The following is a 17025-nucleotide window of genomic DNA, read 5'->3' on the forward strand; positions in this document are numbered from 1 at the left end:
AGAAAATGTCTGGATTCCTAATTCCTCTATCAGATAATTATTCAAATTTCTGCAGCTCAGTGGGACACAGTGCCCAAGAGCTTTTTCTGGGTTGCTGGCTTCTAGTAAGTAAAATGTGCTGGTCTATGTCATTTTCTTGAGCTGACTTTCTATTAATTTTCACTGTTCCTGCTTTAAATCTCTGACACCTCAAATCTTACTTCATACAGCACTGTTTCTTATTTTGATCTTTATGGTACAGAAAGAAAAATTATTGAAGTAAGGGAATCCTTGCCTCCAAGCTGATGGACTCTGACAGCCACACTGGCTGCTTTTGTTTTAATCCAGAGATTATGAAGGAAGTTTTGACAGTACAATGGAGGAATGGGGCTGATAAAAACTTATTACATGATAGAAATCAAATATCCATTGATTCTATTGATCAATCTTACAGGAAAAAAAGGTAATATTAGGCTTTTCAATTCTTACTGCAGTCAGTTTTGCTGAGATGGTATGTGAGGTAGCATTGAAGGAATAAGCATCTGAGCAGGAGGGAATGAAGGTCCGTGTGTATGCCACACATACTGTTGTCCTCCCTAAGAGAATGAGGAAAACAAGCTCACAGTTAGTGCAGCCATCTCCTTTCCAGTGCTGGAAAAGCCACCATGTGGGCTGCCCACCCAAGGCCATGCCTGGTTTGCCAGGTAGTATCAGAGAGAGGAGAAGGAAATGCTGTCTGGAAGGTATCTGCCAACCATCCTTCCCCTGGTGGCAAAGGTCCTCTTCCACCTCCAAACAGTACAAGTGTGTCCCTTTCTATTGCACCAGGCAAGCTTTCTCATCAGTGAGAAGCCGACATGGTGAGTGTGCCAGGGCACATGTTCCTTGGGCTCTGAAAATCCTCCTGCCTTTGTATGGTTTCCAGGAGGTATCCCATGGAGCAGAATGGTGAGACATTAAATGATAACAAAGCATTGGTGATGGCCTTTAGTCAAAGACGGAATTAAGTTCAATTGAGGGGAAACTGCTAGGTTGAAACTCTTCATTCACTCTGAGAATTCTTTTGTTGGTTATCAGAGATTGGTCAGAAAGTGGTTTAAGCTGTTTCAAAGCAGAGATGAACAAATATCCTTTTCTTGAGCCAAAAGTGCTGATGGAAGAGGGTGACTTCTTTGCAGAGCTGGAAATACAATCATTTAGTAATCCTTTCTAGTCAAAATGAGCTGAATTGACAACTTTACACAGCATGTTGTTACTAACGGCTTTTTGCTGAGTGCATGCTTTTTCCTCTGCATGTCAGTTTTAAATAAAAATAAAAGTTCAGGCTTACAAACAGATGATTCCCAAGCCCAAAGACCTTGAGTTCTTTGTTCCACAGCCTCACCACAGGTTTCTCAGATGTTCAGTATCTTTTGAAGGGAAAGGGTTGGGAGCTCCATAAAGATCACTGACAAGTGTGCAGCATCTTCAGTTGAGAAAATAAATGGATTTATCTAAACACTGCATAAGGTATGAGCAAAAGGTCTACAAGAAAGAAGGAGGGAGGGAGGAGCAGCAGAGGATGGCAAGAAAGCACTGTCTTAAAAGTCAAAAATGTAGGGATAAAGTAAAAATTGCCAAAAGTCAAGGGGGCTTTTGACAGCTGACAGGTTTTGACACCTAACAATATAAATTAAATTATGTATAGTGTTCTTTGACAGTACAGAGAAAAAGAGAAATTAAATGGCAATGAAGTTGCTGCACAGTAAGAATGAAGTTGAGATCAAAGATAATGTTGGCATGGCCATCCCAAAACTTCCCAACTCAATAATCTGTCAGGATAATGACAGCAAAAGCCAGACTAGTCCTGAAAATCTGTGGATAACACTACATTGTATTTTAGCAAGAAACAAAGTGTTTAAGATTTGGTAAAATTAAGGCTGGCAGAACAGATAATCATCTGTCCTAGATATTGAAATAATTTCCCTAAGAATTCAATAGTAAGTGATCACAATAATCTATCAGCTCAAGTGATGCCATATTACCAGGGAATGTCAACATAACATAAAAATATAATTCAGAAAAACTGAAAAACTGGCAACTTTACACCTGTTACTCTGAGTTTGACAGTATGCAAGTCTTTTTTAAGTGCTCGAAAGGAAAGCATATTTTGAGACACAAAGGTAGATGGAAAACTGGGATAAAATACAAGGCATTATTAACCTTTACCAAGATAAAAACAGATTTTAATATTAAAATAATAATGTGTTAAGGAGTAGGGGCTGCAGGAGACAAATCCTATATGGCCTTCAGTATTGCATTTGATACTGGAACACATAAGGACTATAACTACATACAGAGCTAAATAAATGGGACAGTGGGAACAGTGCAAGTTTGTAAATGAGAGAAAGGCTTAACATAAAAGAGATAGCAATACATTTCATTGAAAAACCAATGAACTGGAGGAGTCTTCCTATCAAGCTTTCTCTGGGTTCCCTCCAACTAATGATCTTATTATTTGATATTTTCATTCATAACTTTGGCACAGAAAGAAGAATGTGAAATTTACTGATATTATAAAATTAAGGACATCAATTTAGAGAAAGTCCAGGATATTATACAGCAAAAATGGCTTAATGAAAGGACTGAAAAAATAAAAAATCATGCACAAGTCCATGAATTTAATAGACTTAATAACTACATTTTATACTATAAGCCAGGGGGCCCATCAGTTTGAAATGACAGATACTAATCAGTCATAAGGCAGCTATCAAACACAGTGTTGTACAGAATAAAAAGGCATAGGCATTTTTGTGTACATCTAGCAATATCAGGCTAGAGATCAGACTTTTAATATCACAGACATTGATCACACATTAAGTAAAATTATAGTGTCACTTCTAATCACTCATAATCAAGAAAGATGTGGTCAAATGTAGACAATCACATGGAAAAGAGAAGAATCTACTCAGCACGAGCAGCTAAAAAGCAACAATAAAATTCCTGTTTGTGAGCACTCATGAACATATGTATCTTGGGTGGGAAAATCAATTTCCTTTCATGGGCAATGTCAATACAAAAGAAATATGTAGAAAATTTCCACTGGCAACTGTAGGTATAAAATCAGAAATACATTTCTGAATTTCAAGAGGAGCATGGTTCCAGCACACCCATCAAGAAGGACAAACAGACTAATCTTTAAAAAAAGCTCAGTATGTTCCTTAAGTGGATTAAAGACAGTGGCTTTCTTTTAAGCTGCAAGGTAGCACTCTGAGAGATAGAAAGTTCTTTCCAATCCTTATGTCTTGTGCTCCTACACCAGGGTATAAGGAACAATAGAGAGTGGCTAAATTAGATACAAAAAACCTTATGCTAAGGACACATTAAGCTTCTAAAAGAAAATTAATTCAAGAACTTCAGAAGTCAAGAACATTAGATCTGTGTGTCCCACAATGAGTTTTTTTTAATGTATAATTTTACAAATCAAACAAAATCATTCACAAGTATACCTCTGGCTTGAGGGGAGAGCAGGGGCTGATAAAAGACTAGCCAATGGTCCATGCAGACCATTTGTATGCAACTGCAAGAGCATAAGGAGCCATAAAATAATACCTGTGCTCTATAACCTCCCCTGCAGCACTCAGCAGAACTCTTTGTGCCCTTTACTTGACCACCAGAGATGGCCACACTAGTACCAAGCCCAGAAATCTAAGAGATTTCTAAGAGAAATATGAAACTTCTTCAAAATTTCACAGGGAAACACTTTGCCCTATTAGGGTAGCCAGGGATGCTGAACCACAAGGTGCAGACTGTGTGTTCTTGTAACAGCAGCTTCAACCTCTGCTGGACCTCTAAGCACAAGGTAGCTGGGTTCCTTCCTCTGCTTCTTCATCCTCTCAGGAGAGAGGATAAAGGAAGATGCTCCTTCCTCCAGATAACCATGCACCACCACATGCTGAGGTCTTGGAGGGGCATCAGGGGCATCATCACTGCCAGGCTAGTTATGAACATTGCTCAGGCAGGATTCAGTCCATCAGCCACACCTCAAACCATGCAGACTCAAACCACACATTTTTAAGAAGCAGATTGTTAAGTTTGCATATATTTCAAAGCTGCACAACCTAAGTGAGGTCTTTTAGTGAGTGTTAAGTTGTTGGAATCAGAGAGATGAAGTAACTGACAGTGTCAGCAGATTTTTATTTGCTGACAACTTTTTAAAGATATAAAAATTTCATATAAAAAAGTAGGGATTTCATGACAGCTCCAAAACAGTGTTATTAGATGCTGCTTCAACTAAAAATATTACTGTATTTCATTTGACCACTTTCAGAGACAGGTCGTGAAAACTAATAATTCATTGACCAAAAACCTGAACTTCCAAAATAGCATTTCAAGCCTGGGACAGTGCTTTTCCACATGTGTAGCTTAAGAATTTGCACTTCCTAAAATGAACAATCCCGGCCATGCTTCAGTTTGAATTTCTGCAATACAGTTTACTGTGGAAAGCTCCTTAGTAGCATCCAATGTTCACTCTCCTCATGAATGTCTTACATTCATAAGTCTACATCTTTGTCTTCAGTTTGCTTGTGTGGCTAGTGTTGTCATTGCAAACTGCTCTATCTGCTGCCATCTCCTTTGTTTGCTGTTTTCTAGAATCACTGCTCATTTCTTTTTTTTGTGCACTGCTTGGCTCTCACTTGGTGCACAATCTTTACTTATACAGAGCTAATTACATTAAGTATATTGATATGAAAGCATCTCGCCTGGCTGAGAACCTAATTTAGTATTTTTACAATTAGTTTCTTGGCTGATCCATTCCCATTCAGTGAGCCTGCCTTTTGTCTGACTGAAACTAATCAGAAGTTTATGACTCAGCAGAATGGGGTTTATATGGAACCATGAGGGTTAATTAGCTGAGGTAAGTATAAAAGCAAGTATTGCTACATGATTTCTTCTACCATCATGAGCATTGCATTTCTGTGTGTTTACTTCTGATTTTCAGAAAGGGGACTTTTTGGAACAGTTGTTTAGTGCCCAAGGTCTTAATATTACTCCTGTAGCTTCAGGATCCTGAGTTTTGCAAGGTGTCAAATTCAAAGACAGGTTCCCATGATGTCCACATTTCTGCTAACTGTGCAATTCTTAAAGTGATTTGAATTAATTATCTACTTCTCAGTAAGACCTGAATTAAGGGCATAGTTACTATTCTCTAAGGATCTGATTACAGTAATTGTTGGGCTGCTCAGTATACTATTTTATTATCATAGGCCAATCTTGTAATAAACTCTATTCTTAGAAATTTATGAAGTGCATTTTTTAATATATAAATATATTTTTCTTAATATATATTAGCATAGTATTTATTCACTTAACTGTGGCAGAACCCTAAAATTAAATTCATGGACTGGGACTCAATGGTTAAGAATTTACACAGAATACAGGAGTTACAACTTATCCTTTGCAGTTCTGCCTAGGGTGAGAAAAAAGCATAATGCTGATGAGAAGCATTTTTGCCATCACACCGGCAACCTACTATTCTTAACTCAGTCTGACGGTGAATTTTTTTGGGTTCCTTGCTGTTATTTGGTTTTCAGCTACTTCCATTCTCATGAGTAGTAAAATAAATATTATGATGTGGCTATCCAGAAGCCTACTAAAATTATTTAACCAGAAATCATAGTATTTCAAGAATATGTCAGACAAATTCATATGCAGGCACTCATTTCTACGTTACTTTTCTGGATTCACTTTTATATTGCTGGGCACTACTGCAGAAGGCAAATAATAAGTACCTGTTAATACCTAATTATAATACCTGTTTATGTCTGACTGATATTGACTGAAACATCTATCCCCTACCTCTCATGATTTTGTGATATGAATGGGAAAAAAAAGTAATATGTGATCTTGCTGAAAATCAATCCACACTTTAAGCCTACAGACTCACTAACGATGACCAAATGTGCAAATCTTCCCTGTCCTGCTAATGGGTTTTGGCGAGCACCTTTTGCTCATTTATATCTTGACAGATACTGCCACTATTTACCACTCCAGCAATACTCAGTGAAGTATCTATCCTCTTGTTCAGCACTGACAAATGGAAATTAATCCTTACTCACGTTTATTTAGGACTAATAACCTTCAGTCTTTCAAATGTTGCATTTACTGCGTCCCTTTTCCGCCATATGTCCAACAGGTCTGCTTCTCATATAAAAGCCAATTGATTGACTTCTTAACGTCTCTCCTTATTTTATTGACTTCTTTCACCCAGTACTAAACTACTTAAATTCTGCCTTCAGCCAGGGCACTGACCAGGCATTTGATAAACTTTCAGATATGTTTTTCACTCCTTCTCCATGCCTTGATGCTCATCCAGTGGGAGAAGAGCATCCTTAAACTTCATTGAACTTGTCAGCCTTTTTGCATCTTTTCTCCTGATATCTACAAAATACTTGACAGTGATCAGGCTGCCACTGGATACAGAACATTACTTTTTTGCTTTGCTGCATTCATTCAGCTGTCTGCACTAATTGTTGTTTCCTAATTCCCTTTATATTATAAAGTCTTTGACGCTGAGATTTTTTCAGTCTGATGTTTATAAAGCAAAAAGAGTCATAAAGCTCTGGTTCAAAATCAGCAGGAATATTCCTTTAAACAAATAATCACAGTTAGAGGAGAACAACAGAAGTAAGGCAGGAGTAAGGAATTGGATGGGGTTATTCCTTCTGGACTTCCTTCTCTATTTGCCCTGCAAAGTAACACAGTAAAAAAGCACACAAATTTATAAAATTAGAGCTGTGATTTTTGTCAGATTTATAGAATAAGTTTAACAAGTAGCAGAGAAAAAAAAAAAACAGGCAAAACTGGTGATATTACATACTTCTGTCATGCAATTAATGTTGAAGTATTGTTATTTCAACAATTGTTTAAAATGTATCTACAGACTGCAGGTATTGGAATATAGGACTCAAGTCTTAAATCATAGCAATAAAAAGTTACAGTACAATTGACTGCTCTTTTTTCCACTCATTCCTATGGGTAACTTGAAAAAAATTAGGTGATGAAATCAACTCTCAGAGCAGCCTTATGTAAAAATGCTTCACTAAAATATCATTACATTCAGAAATCAAATTTATGCTTGCTATTCTTGATACATGTTATTTAAGTTTTCCATCAACTCTCTTGATGCACGTTCAAGTGCTCATACACAGGGCAGAAACTGTGATTCAACAAAACACAAGTGGAACACCACCAGGAGTGCGCACTTTTTTGCTTTCCCTCCACCCAGTGCAAAAATATTTGTCTTTGCCGGCTAAACTAGAATAGATGATACTAGGGAAATAGATGATACTAGGCTTAGTAAGGCACCCTGACAGAAGACTTATTTAAAAAAAAAATACGAAATACGCAATTTGTCTAATCCATGCTAAGATAATTACACTACACAAGGGGTAGGGACAGCGACTTTCCAGACTTTAGACCGGCAACGGGCGTTTTCCACCAACGCGCCCTGCTGTCCTGCGGCGCCGCAAGACGCGCTTCGGGAGCGCCTGGGAAGAGAGCGGGACGCGGAGCGGAGCGGGCGGGGAGCGCCCGGCCAGGGCAGGACCCGCTCCCAGCCGCTCCCAGCCGGGGTGACAGCCGCGGTGACAGCCAGGGTGACAGCCAGGGTGACAGCCCCGCCCGCCACTGCCGCTCGCTCGCCCCGGGTGTGCGCCCGGCGGCAGGAGCAGCGCGGCGGCCGCGCTCGCCCGCCCTTACCTCAGGTGCAGGTAGTGCACCAGCTTCGTCACCACGGTCACCATCTTCCCGGGTCACCTTCCCCGCCGCTGCCTGGGGCCGGGAGGAACACGCGATGAGGAGGGAGCCGCTCCCCGGGGACTCCTCCGTCAGCGGCTCCTCGCTGCTGCTCCACCGCTCTCGGCCCTCGGGCGGCAGCGCCTTCGCCCCTGGGCCGTGCCCGGCCCTGCCCGCGGCGCTGCGGACGCTCGGCGGGGCCGCCGCGGACACTCGGCCGAGGGACACTCGGCCCGGGCCGCCCCTCCCGGCAGAGGCGGGGCCGGGCCCCCCCGCGGGACAGCCCGATCCACCTCGCCCTCACGGCCTGCCCGGGGACAGGGAGCGGGGCGGGCTCTGAGGGCGGCTGGGCCGCGACCCCCGCGCATCTTCATCAGTGGAGAGCGGAGAGTCCCCGCCGTCGGGACGGCCCCGCCCGCTGCCCTCCGCTCCGCTCAGCGCCGGCCGGCGGCGGGGACGCCGTGACCGGGGGCAGATGGACGGGGAGCGTGCGGGAACACGGGCCGGGAGGTGCGGCGTGCCTGCAGCCGGTCCCGTGCCAGCGTGAGGCACGGCTGAGCGCCGCACGGTGCCTCTCTCAAGCGCTGCTCAGTGGGGAAGGGTTAAGCGAGGGGCAAGGGAGGTGATGGCTGGGCTGGGCAACCTGCCTCGCCGCACGAAACCGATGTCTGAGCTCCACGCAGCTCGGCAGAGGACGAGGAAGGAGAGGTGGATTGATAATGGCGTGTTAGTGTTTACTCAGGAGGATTTGCCATAGTTCTTTAATCTACCAGTAAGAACCGAAAGGACTGAAGGAGAAGGCAGCCAAATTAAGGCTGGGAGCAATAAAACATCATTGGTGTTACCATAAGAGTACTGAAAAACTGATGTTACCTATTAAAGCACTGCTAGATCTTGGATCTCTTGAAATTTCATCTCTGCAGTGGATGACTCCCTCATATAAGCCACATATAAGTAATTTCTACGTCTGTTTGATTTGGGTTGTGGAGAAAATTCTGGGATCTTTATTGCTGTGAAGATCAACCTAAATGATCGCAGAACAAGTGATTAGAACAGTAGATCACGTTTTCAAATATATGAATATTAATTACTTAGTTTCTGGTGCACTCCAAATTGAGAGTATCCCTTCAGCCTTATTCTCCCCTTCTTGTGCATCCACTGTGGGCACTGAACAGGACAAGACTCTTGAAGAAAGTTGTATGTGTTAAGTGTAATTCAAAGACATTCATAATGCACACATTACCTTCTATGAAGAAAGCTTGTACACAAAACTGTATTTCATATTTTCTGACTCAAATTGCTTTATTAAATTACTTACTCTAATGAAGGATTTCACTGTCTAAACAACATTCAAAGTACTGAAACCTATAAACAAAGATAAGCCACAGTACATGAAATGTTCCCAGCCACCAGAAAGTATATGGGGTCTGTGGATAGCTTGGAAGTAAGCTTAGTGCCACAAAGATACAATTTAAATGTTTGCTGTAAATTAGAAGTTTGTACCTGTAAGCTATTATTGATTCATATCTATCTATCTATCTATCTATCTATCTATCTATCTATCTATCTATCTATCTATCTATATTCATATGCATATATAGACACCTATCGCTATATTTACATACATACATATATACAGACATACATACATACATATATATATATATATATATCTTGAAGTAATCTGGCTACAGTAAATTTTATTTCAGTTTTTCTAGAAAGTACTGCTTGGAAATCCCCATAGAGAGCTGGAACTTCAACTCTGTTTGTGGTTTCCTGTTGTCCCTAATCCATTCTGTCTATGCATTCTTGACAGTATCAGATTTGTGAGAAAAGTCTACCACTTTTTGACTTAATTTTTTTTTGCATCATGTTCAGGTGTATTTCAGTAGTCAAGAGGGTAATGTATTTTGTTTATATTCTGTCAGAAGATTTCTACAAAAATAACTTCTAGATTTTGAGTAATCAGCATTTTCTAGCAGAATGCTATACATCAGAAAATTTTAAATAATTCAAAGGACTAAAAATTTAGCCCACTATTTTCACCACACTACGGATGAAAAGAAAGCTTTTCAGAATAAAGTCTTTGGTCACCCATAGTGGACAAGTGAAGCATAAGCTGTTGGAAGGAGGAAATAAATTCCTAATCCTATTAGCTAATAGATGGCTTATTCCCAGCTAATCATCATATGTTCTTTTTACAGTATCTAGCTGATTTAATACAATTCTTGAGGTTTCGTTCCCATTTTTACTTTTTCCGCTTGCAATCCTTGTTGGGATGTGTACAAATTGGCAAACCTCAGTGTGTCAGATGGGCATGTCAGGGTGGTGAGGTTGAAACAGAAGAGCAGTGTATTAGGTGTAATTATGGGTAAAGAATCTGAAAAAGAGCTACCACCTTTTGAAGTCAGAGCTTTGCCTGCAGAGGAAATCCTTGGGAAAGGATTCGAGTAAGCTCCGTGGAATGAAGAGGTATAGTCCGTATAAATATAGACTCCATCAAAATGCACTTTGAGTATTGTCAGAAGAGTTCACTGACTCTAAAATGGATCAGGTGATTATGATGAAGTGTCAGGAGAATATAGGAGCTCTCAGATGTCTTGAGCATATCTTATTCTGATACATAAAAGCATCCAGTTCCACCTGGAGAATGAAGCGTTCATAATTTAACACAATCTGCAGGCAGAACTTCAGAGAAGAGGCGAAAGAAGATTCTGGTGACAAAAATGAGTTGCATTTGGCAGCCTGAGACAATTTGCCATCGTGAGACTGGTGTACTACAGCAGCAATTGTCATTATGAACCCTAGAATTTATGTGAGACACAGTTTGGATAATGTTCAATTTTTTAAATGGAGAAAGGAGGGTTGAGAACAGACATGCTCTGTGAACTACTAACACCAGCAAGGTTGTCTCTGCAGGCTCAGAAAGAGCATTCGTGATTGCAGTAGAATTGTAAATCCATGGCATTTGTACTGTTGGTATAATCTAGTAATCTTATAAATACATAATCTAATAAAAGCAGCAAAAATTTAATGTCCTGTTTTTAATATCTTCATCAGATGGTCTGTATCATGGACAATACACTTTATCACAAACAGAACTCAAATATACGTTATAATTTGCTTTCCTTAACTGAACAATAATGCATTTCAAAGTTAAAAATGAAATTATAGATGTGCTCACCTAAAATTCCTGCACACTGTCCATGTTTATTAAGAATATATGGAAAAAAAATTCCTATACTCTTTCTGTAAAAGAATACAGTGGTTTGAATTTCTTCATCTGCTATTAGTTGGTTGTCAGGTGTAATTTTTTGCCTTATTTTCCTTCAAAGCCATCCTGAATCACTCTGAAAAGGATACTCAAGCACTTAGCTATACCATTAATTTTCATGGAAAAATGCACTTTAAGGGAAAAAAAAAAAAAGGTGCAGCTTCAAGGTAACAGCAAGACATCAATTTTCTGTGTTTGAAATTAACATAATGTTTTACATAATGATCCTCTCTGCTGATCATTAAAATAACATAGTTACCTCGGCAACTGGAGCAGTCTGCAAATGTTATCTAGTGATACATAACACATTCTAAAAATACATACAACAAATAAGGTCTGAAACATTGTCATTTGGGGGAAAAAGGTTTTTTTCAATAAAATTGCCTTCTGGTCTAAGCAGATTTTTGTGAGAAAATTTCAGTTCAACAGAACTTTATTTTTATTCAGAACTGACTTTATTTGCTCAAAACTTGAAGACCTGATGTTGTTTCATTTCACGACAATGGAAAAACTGTCGTTGCTTTTCAATTACAATTTTCATTTTTCTATAAATGTTTCAATGGCAAATGTTCAGGAAATAAAATTTATTTCTAAAGCAAGGGTTGAATGCTTAAAAAACTGGTGTAAAGCAGAGCATCCCAAATAATTGACTGATGAATTTGGGGGATCTAGGGAGTTCACTGCTTTAGATCTGAATGTCCCTGCTGTCATTGCTTGTACCCTTGTGAGACCTAATGGGACTGAAATGAACTGTCATTGACGCTCCTCACTTTTTTCTTTTTCAAGCAAAACTCAATCAGCTGTATTCACTGATGGTTTTGGGTGTCGTGAAATGAATTTTTGTGTATCATTGATTTACTGAAAAGTTTTGCCAGGACTAGTTACCAGCGCATCTCACAGTAGAATGGAAAATTGCTCTGAGGTACGTAACTTGGATCATTGCCTTTAGTTTTCTTTCATTCTGCCTCAGTACTGAAGCTGCTATATTCTTGAAACATCTTCTTCCCTCTGCCACTCACTGCCTGCCTTTCTCTCTCCTGGGAGTGTACTCTGACTTTTGTAGGATTTGCTTTAATTTTACAGAGAAGTTGTGTTAAAACAGTCCCTTATAATTCAGATTATTTTTAAATACTAAATTTGAATGAATGTCAATATAATTTCTGTTGAATTTGCTTGTGTGATTTTGCTAGTGTCTACAAATTTTTTCAGTTCATACCATGGGGGGTATCAAACACATTGATCTTTTCTGTCAATTTTAATGGTACTTCTTTGTGTGGAACCCCATCAAGGTTTACAAAGTGCATCAAAGCACTTTTTCTCAGTAAATTTCAAAAGCTATTGATCTAGATTTGTATTGAGAAGTTTCTGACGACTGCAGGGACATGGGTAATTTTTAATATATTTGAGCATTCTGCCATAATCCACAAGGTTTTTTAAACATTTCTTTGGGTGTTGAAAATCTGGTGAAAAGATCACTCTGAGAGAGCATCTGGATACTGTAGTCCTTTTACAAAGTGTTGTTCCAAACTTCGCTTTGGAAGGAAGAGTCAGCTCTTTGTTTACAGATCTTTTTGCAAATGCACAGCAAATAATCTCCTATTTGGATTTGTTTTCACTGGAACGTAAGGAACAAAAATGGGGGCAACTAACTTGATTTTGGGACAGTGACAGCAAGGATGTAACATAATTTGTTTTACCCATTCATTCTTCCATCTGAATGTAACTGCTCTCTAGGGTTTGGCCATCTGAAAAGATTGGGGCCAAGGCCTTTCCTCAGGTTTTCATTGTGGAATTTGGTGTAATAGTGTTGCTTCCCAAATCCCCAGTCAAAGCCCATGCCATGCTACATGTCAGGACAACACCTAGGCACATATCTTTCCCTTCTTTCACCCTTATTGGCAGAGGAAATCTGAGTGTATGAACTGGGAGAGAGGACTGCAAGGTATTCCTTTTGTCCCCTGAATTGGTGGATGGATGGAGTAGGTGCTAAGTCTATCACAGAGCAAGCTTGCCCTACAAAACAGGCAAAAACCAGCTGTAAAGGCATCCATATCAATCTCCTTGAGCAGAGGAGAGGTTGGGACACAGCCTCACACTAAAATTTTTAAAGCCAATAATAAAGGTATTCATTACACCATCAAATTTTATAACCATTCCTAAGACCTTTATCCTCTCTGACATCTAATGAGAGAGTGCATGCTGTCTGGGGCCATGATTAGCTCAGAAAAAGGGAGAGATTAGAGTATTAGACATTACTGAGCAGATGGATGATTACACAGGATCTTAAGCCAAGAAATAAATATTCCAAGTATGTGACCTTGGGAAAATAAAAAAAAAAAATTAAATAAATCTTTAAATACCTGTGGAGATTAACAAGGACCTAACTTTATGGTGTGTCAGCATACATACCAGATGATGAAATAAAGAGTGTGTAAGGCTTTCATATCTTTTCTCAATTTAACAAAGCTCACTTGGTCAAAACTCTGTGGGCCACAGGAATCCTGTGTGTGCATATCCAATGCAGGAAACTGCAGGTGACTCATCTACATTTCTGGTAATCCACTATTATTCATACTGTGTTTTTTTGTATTTATTGGTGCCCCAGCTGTTGGTATTTTTCGGAATACAGAAATAATGAGTGGTGTAAGGTTTTGTTTTGCTCACTTTTTAAAGTTTGCATACAAAAGAGATGGAAATGTTGATCAAGTAATTTACAGAGCTGGAAAAATGACAGGCTTAGTTTGTAATAACTAACTTTTTACTATACTAGGAAATTATAATTATTTAACCTGTATTTTTTCAAAAATGCCAACCAAGAAATCATATTGTTTCCTGTGCTCTGTATTTTGATATTTGTTTGGTTTTTATGTGTTTGAGTTAGTTTGTTGGTCCCAGAGCAAGGTTTGTGGGGTTTTTTTGGCATTAGCCACTTTCCTAAGCATTAGCCTAAGGATTCATGTTTATAGTCTCATCTACCCTCCACCTCGCCCCCACACTTCACTCACATTCTTTGTTACAAGAAAGACACTTCACCATTTGGAGCAAGGATGAATGCCCTCTTTTGAGAGAGGGCTGAACCAAGAAGAACTATAATCTGTCTCAGTAGGTGGTTGGACATGATGAAAAGAAGTTTCTTGCCTCTGAAAAGAAATCTTAAAATGACTCTAAGTGTGGTATTATTAAGGTATGCTATTTGTGTACTGTTCCACTGATTTCTGTTTGCAACTTCTAATCTTCTTCCCTGCAGACTCTGCCTGGAAGTGGATGAAGACTTCTTCTGCTTGTAATGTTTTCTAGATTGATTACACCCCCACTGATACCTGGGTATGTGCAAACTTGTGACTGCTAGACTGTGTCACGAGGGGTTAAATAACACTAAACCCACAACAACTACATTAGACAATATTCCTGTAACTGGCTGAGTCAGGCAGCAAAGAATTCTGAAAATTCTGGGGCTGGAACCACAAGCAGAACATTACAGATTATGCTTGTAACTATGGATGTGGAGACCACCTGTTCTAGAACCATTTCAGAGAAACAGACTGCTGCTTACAAGTGGCATACGAGTCTCATGTCATGAGACTCCAGAGCTAAAAGTTCGGCCTGCAGATTTTATTCTTCTTTCATCAGTCTTGTCTGTTGATGTCTTCTCATTTCTTGCTTTCACCTGCCTTTTCCCCAAACACATGTCCCTGTTGTTGTTTTCTCCCTTTTCCTTTTGCTTTCTGCAGGTCTCTTTTCTTGCTCTCTTCAGCAGGTCTGTCAGGAAGCAGATACAGTGCCCTTTGTCTCTTCCAAAGGAGCATATACAGAAGCAGATACAGTGCCCTTTGTCTCTTCCAGCAACTCTGCCACCTTGACTGTCTTGACTGATATCAATTAGTCACACGCAAATTGCTCAAGTGGGACACTTTATTTTTGCTCCAGAAACAGCCAGGTTTGTCATATTCAAAAGTACTCTTTTGGTACCTCAGTTAAGAATCACACAGTATTAGATATTATATCTGAAGGCTTCGAACCAGGTAATGGCCACACAGATGCAGATCATGTTGCTCATATGTTAATATTTATTTGCACAATATGAAATTTGCCTACACTTTCACATTAGGTGTAATATTTATCATTGGATGCAACATAGAAGTGATGGAAAAGATGAAATAAATAATGTTGAAATTGTCTCACAATTCCATATCTGAAAGTAATGTAAAAACCTAATGACCCTTTAGTAGCTGGTCTAATGCTTTTAATCCTTGACAGAGGTCCTGCTGTGATTGATTTTCTAACACTGGCTTAGTTGTATGTGCTTTGAAGAAATATTGGGACTAAAGCACTCTTCATATTAGTCAGAAGGTATTTCTTGCTGGTGATTTAAAATTTTAAATAGAAAATAAAAGTCAAAAATGTTGAGACTGGGCAGCAGAGCAACTAAAACTTCAGCTGGGATGACACACATAGAGGAAAATCCTGTCAGGTTAAAAACAGAAACATGTTCCACCCATGGATTAACTTTATATCTAATCCACTCATGTTCTGCCACATGGCACACTACCTACACACAAACACTCTGTGAGGAAGAGAACAGGGGCACAAATTTATGGTAAACATTACTTCCTTCCCATCCATTTCTATAATTCTGAAATTAAACAAACCCAGAAGTGCCCAAACATTTTCCAAACTATAGTATCAGTTATCTGCACAGTCATGTTTCCGAAGATTTGCAAGTCAGTTTATTCACTCTACAGAATTATCCCTTCTGACTTCAGTATGCAGCATATCATGCTGAAGAACTTGTAAAGTCTACATCTGTTCAGTGCTATGGATTTACATATTGGGTCTCTCTCTAAAATGACTTACATATGCATCATTCATGAGAAACAAACTCCTTTTGGAAGTCTTCTGAATGATCCTTCCCACTGTACATGTACTTTCAGTACCGAAACTTAATTGAAAATGTCAAAACTTGCAATAAATTTTAAGATATTTGATTAGATCAACAGGGGACTGATTCTTCAGAGGTATTATCTGTTGAATGAGATTAAGGCAAATGCAACATTTAGCACTCCTTTGCAAACAGCAATTTAGTCTTCCTCTTCTGAACAAACTGCAGTTGAAATCCAATCACTGGATTTCATATTTAAGACTAAGTTGCCTTCTCACAATTTTTCTGTTACAACTTTATTATGATTAAAGACATAAAGAGTAAATTGAAGCCACACCTACAGTTTGTTTGTTGTTTTTAGTTACCACTACCCATCAACTCCCACTTTGGCTGCTGGAAGCTGGGGAAGAAAGAAGGATATGTAGAAAAGTGTGTCAGTAGCATTTGCCTTTCCCCCTTTCAGCACAGCCAGACCGTAAATGGGTCATTAGTGGAAGTGAGAATAGCCTGAAGCTTTTGTGGAAAACATTTGCCTGTAGCACCCCTGGAAACAAAAAGGGTGAACCCAACATTAGGGATTGTACCTCTGCCTCCCAGTGAGAGCTTTGAGATGGAACGAGGTGCAGAGATATGTGCTGTCCAACCCTTCTTCTTTGCCAGGAGTTTATTAGTAAAGACTGCTTTAAACCTACACTGATTTATGCCAGATAAGGTGACTTCAAAGTTTTTCAGTGCTTGTGAGAGGTCAGACAGCAGCCTAAGTTAGAGTCACCATTTCATGAAATACAGCAGATAACAGACACCCTGAAAGCATTACATTCAAATAAATGTTTTCCTTCTACTTGTAGGATTTTGCAGGAATGTTGCACCATTGCTCTAATCCTCCTTATGGCTTCTTGGTTTTTAAAAAAGAGACAGTGTTTCTAATTACTTGATTAATAAAAAATGTATATACAAAGCTGAAAGTGATGAAATTGCCAAAAACATAAGATACAATAGGTCTGATAAGCTAAATATTAACCTTACAATTAGACAGTTGCTGACTTCATTTCAATTACATTGATTAATGAAACGATAGAATTCACATAGATATAAAGGCAAGATCTAATACTCCTTT

The 17025-nt window shown here is 39.3% G+C and overlaps 1 protein-coding gene across 1 annotated transcript in view; it reads right to left on the reverse strand.

Moving 5' to 3' along the window:
- Positions 1 to 7810, reverse strand: part of ARHGAP18 (Rho GTPase activating protein 18) — a 94207-nt gene extending 86397 nt beyond the window's left edge. The window contains exon 1 of the mRNA XM_063151156.1: positions 7720 to 7810. Coding sequence (XP_063007226.1) covers positions 7720 to 7763 — 44 coding nt within the window. The 5' untranslated portion in view covers positions 7764 to 7810. The remainder of the gene's footprint in view (positions 1 to 7719) is intronic.
- Between the last annotated feature and the right edge of the window lie 9215 nt (positions 7811 to 17025).

Source organism: Melospiza melodia, chromosome 3 (assembly GCF_035770615.1).
Source record: "Melospiza melodia melodia isolate bMelMel2 chromosome 3, bMelMel2.pri, whole genome shotgun sequence".
NCBI lineage: Eukaryota > Metazoa > Chordata > Aves > Passeriformes > Passerellidae > Melospiza > Melospiza melodia.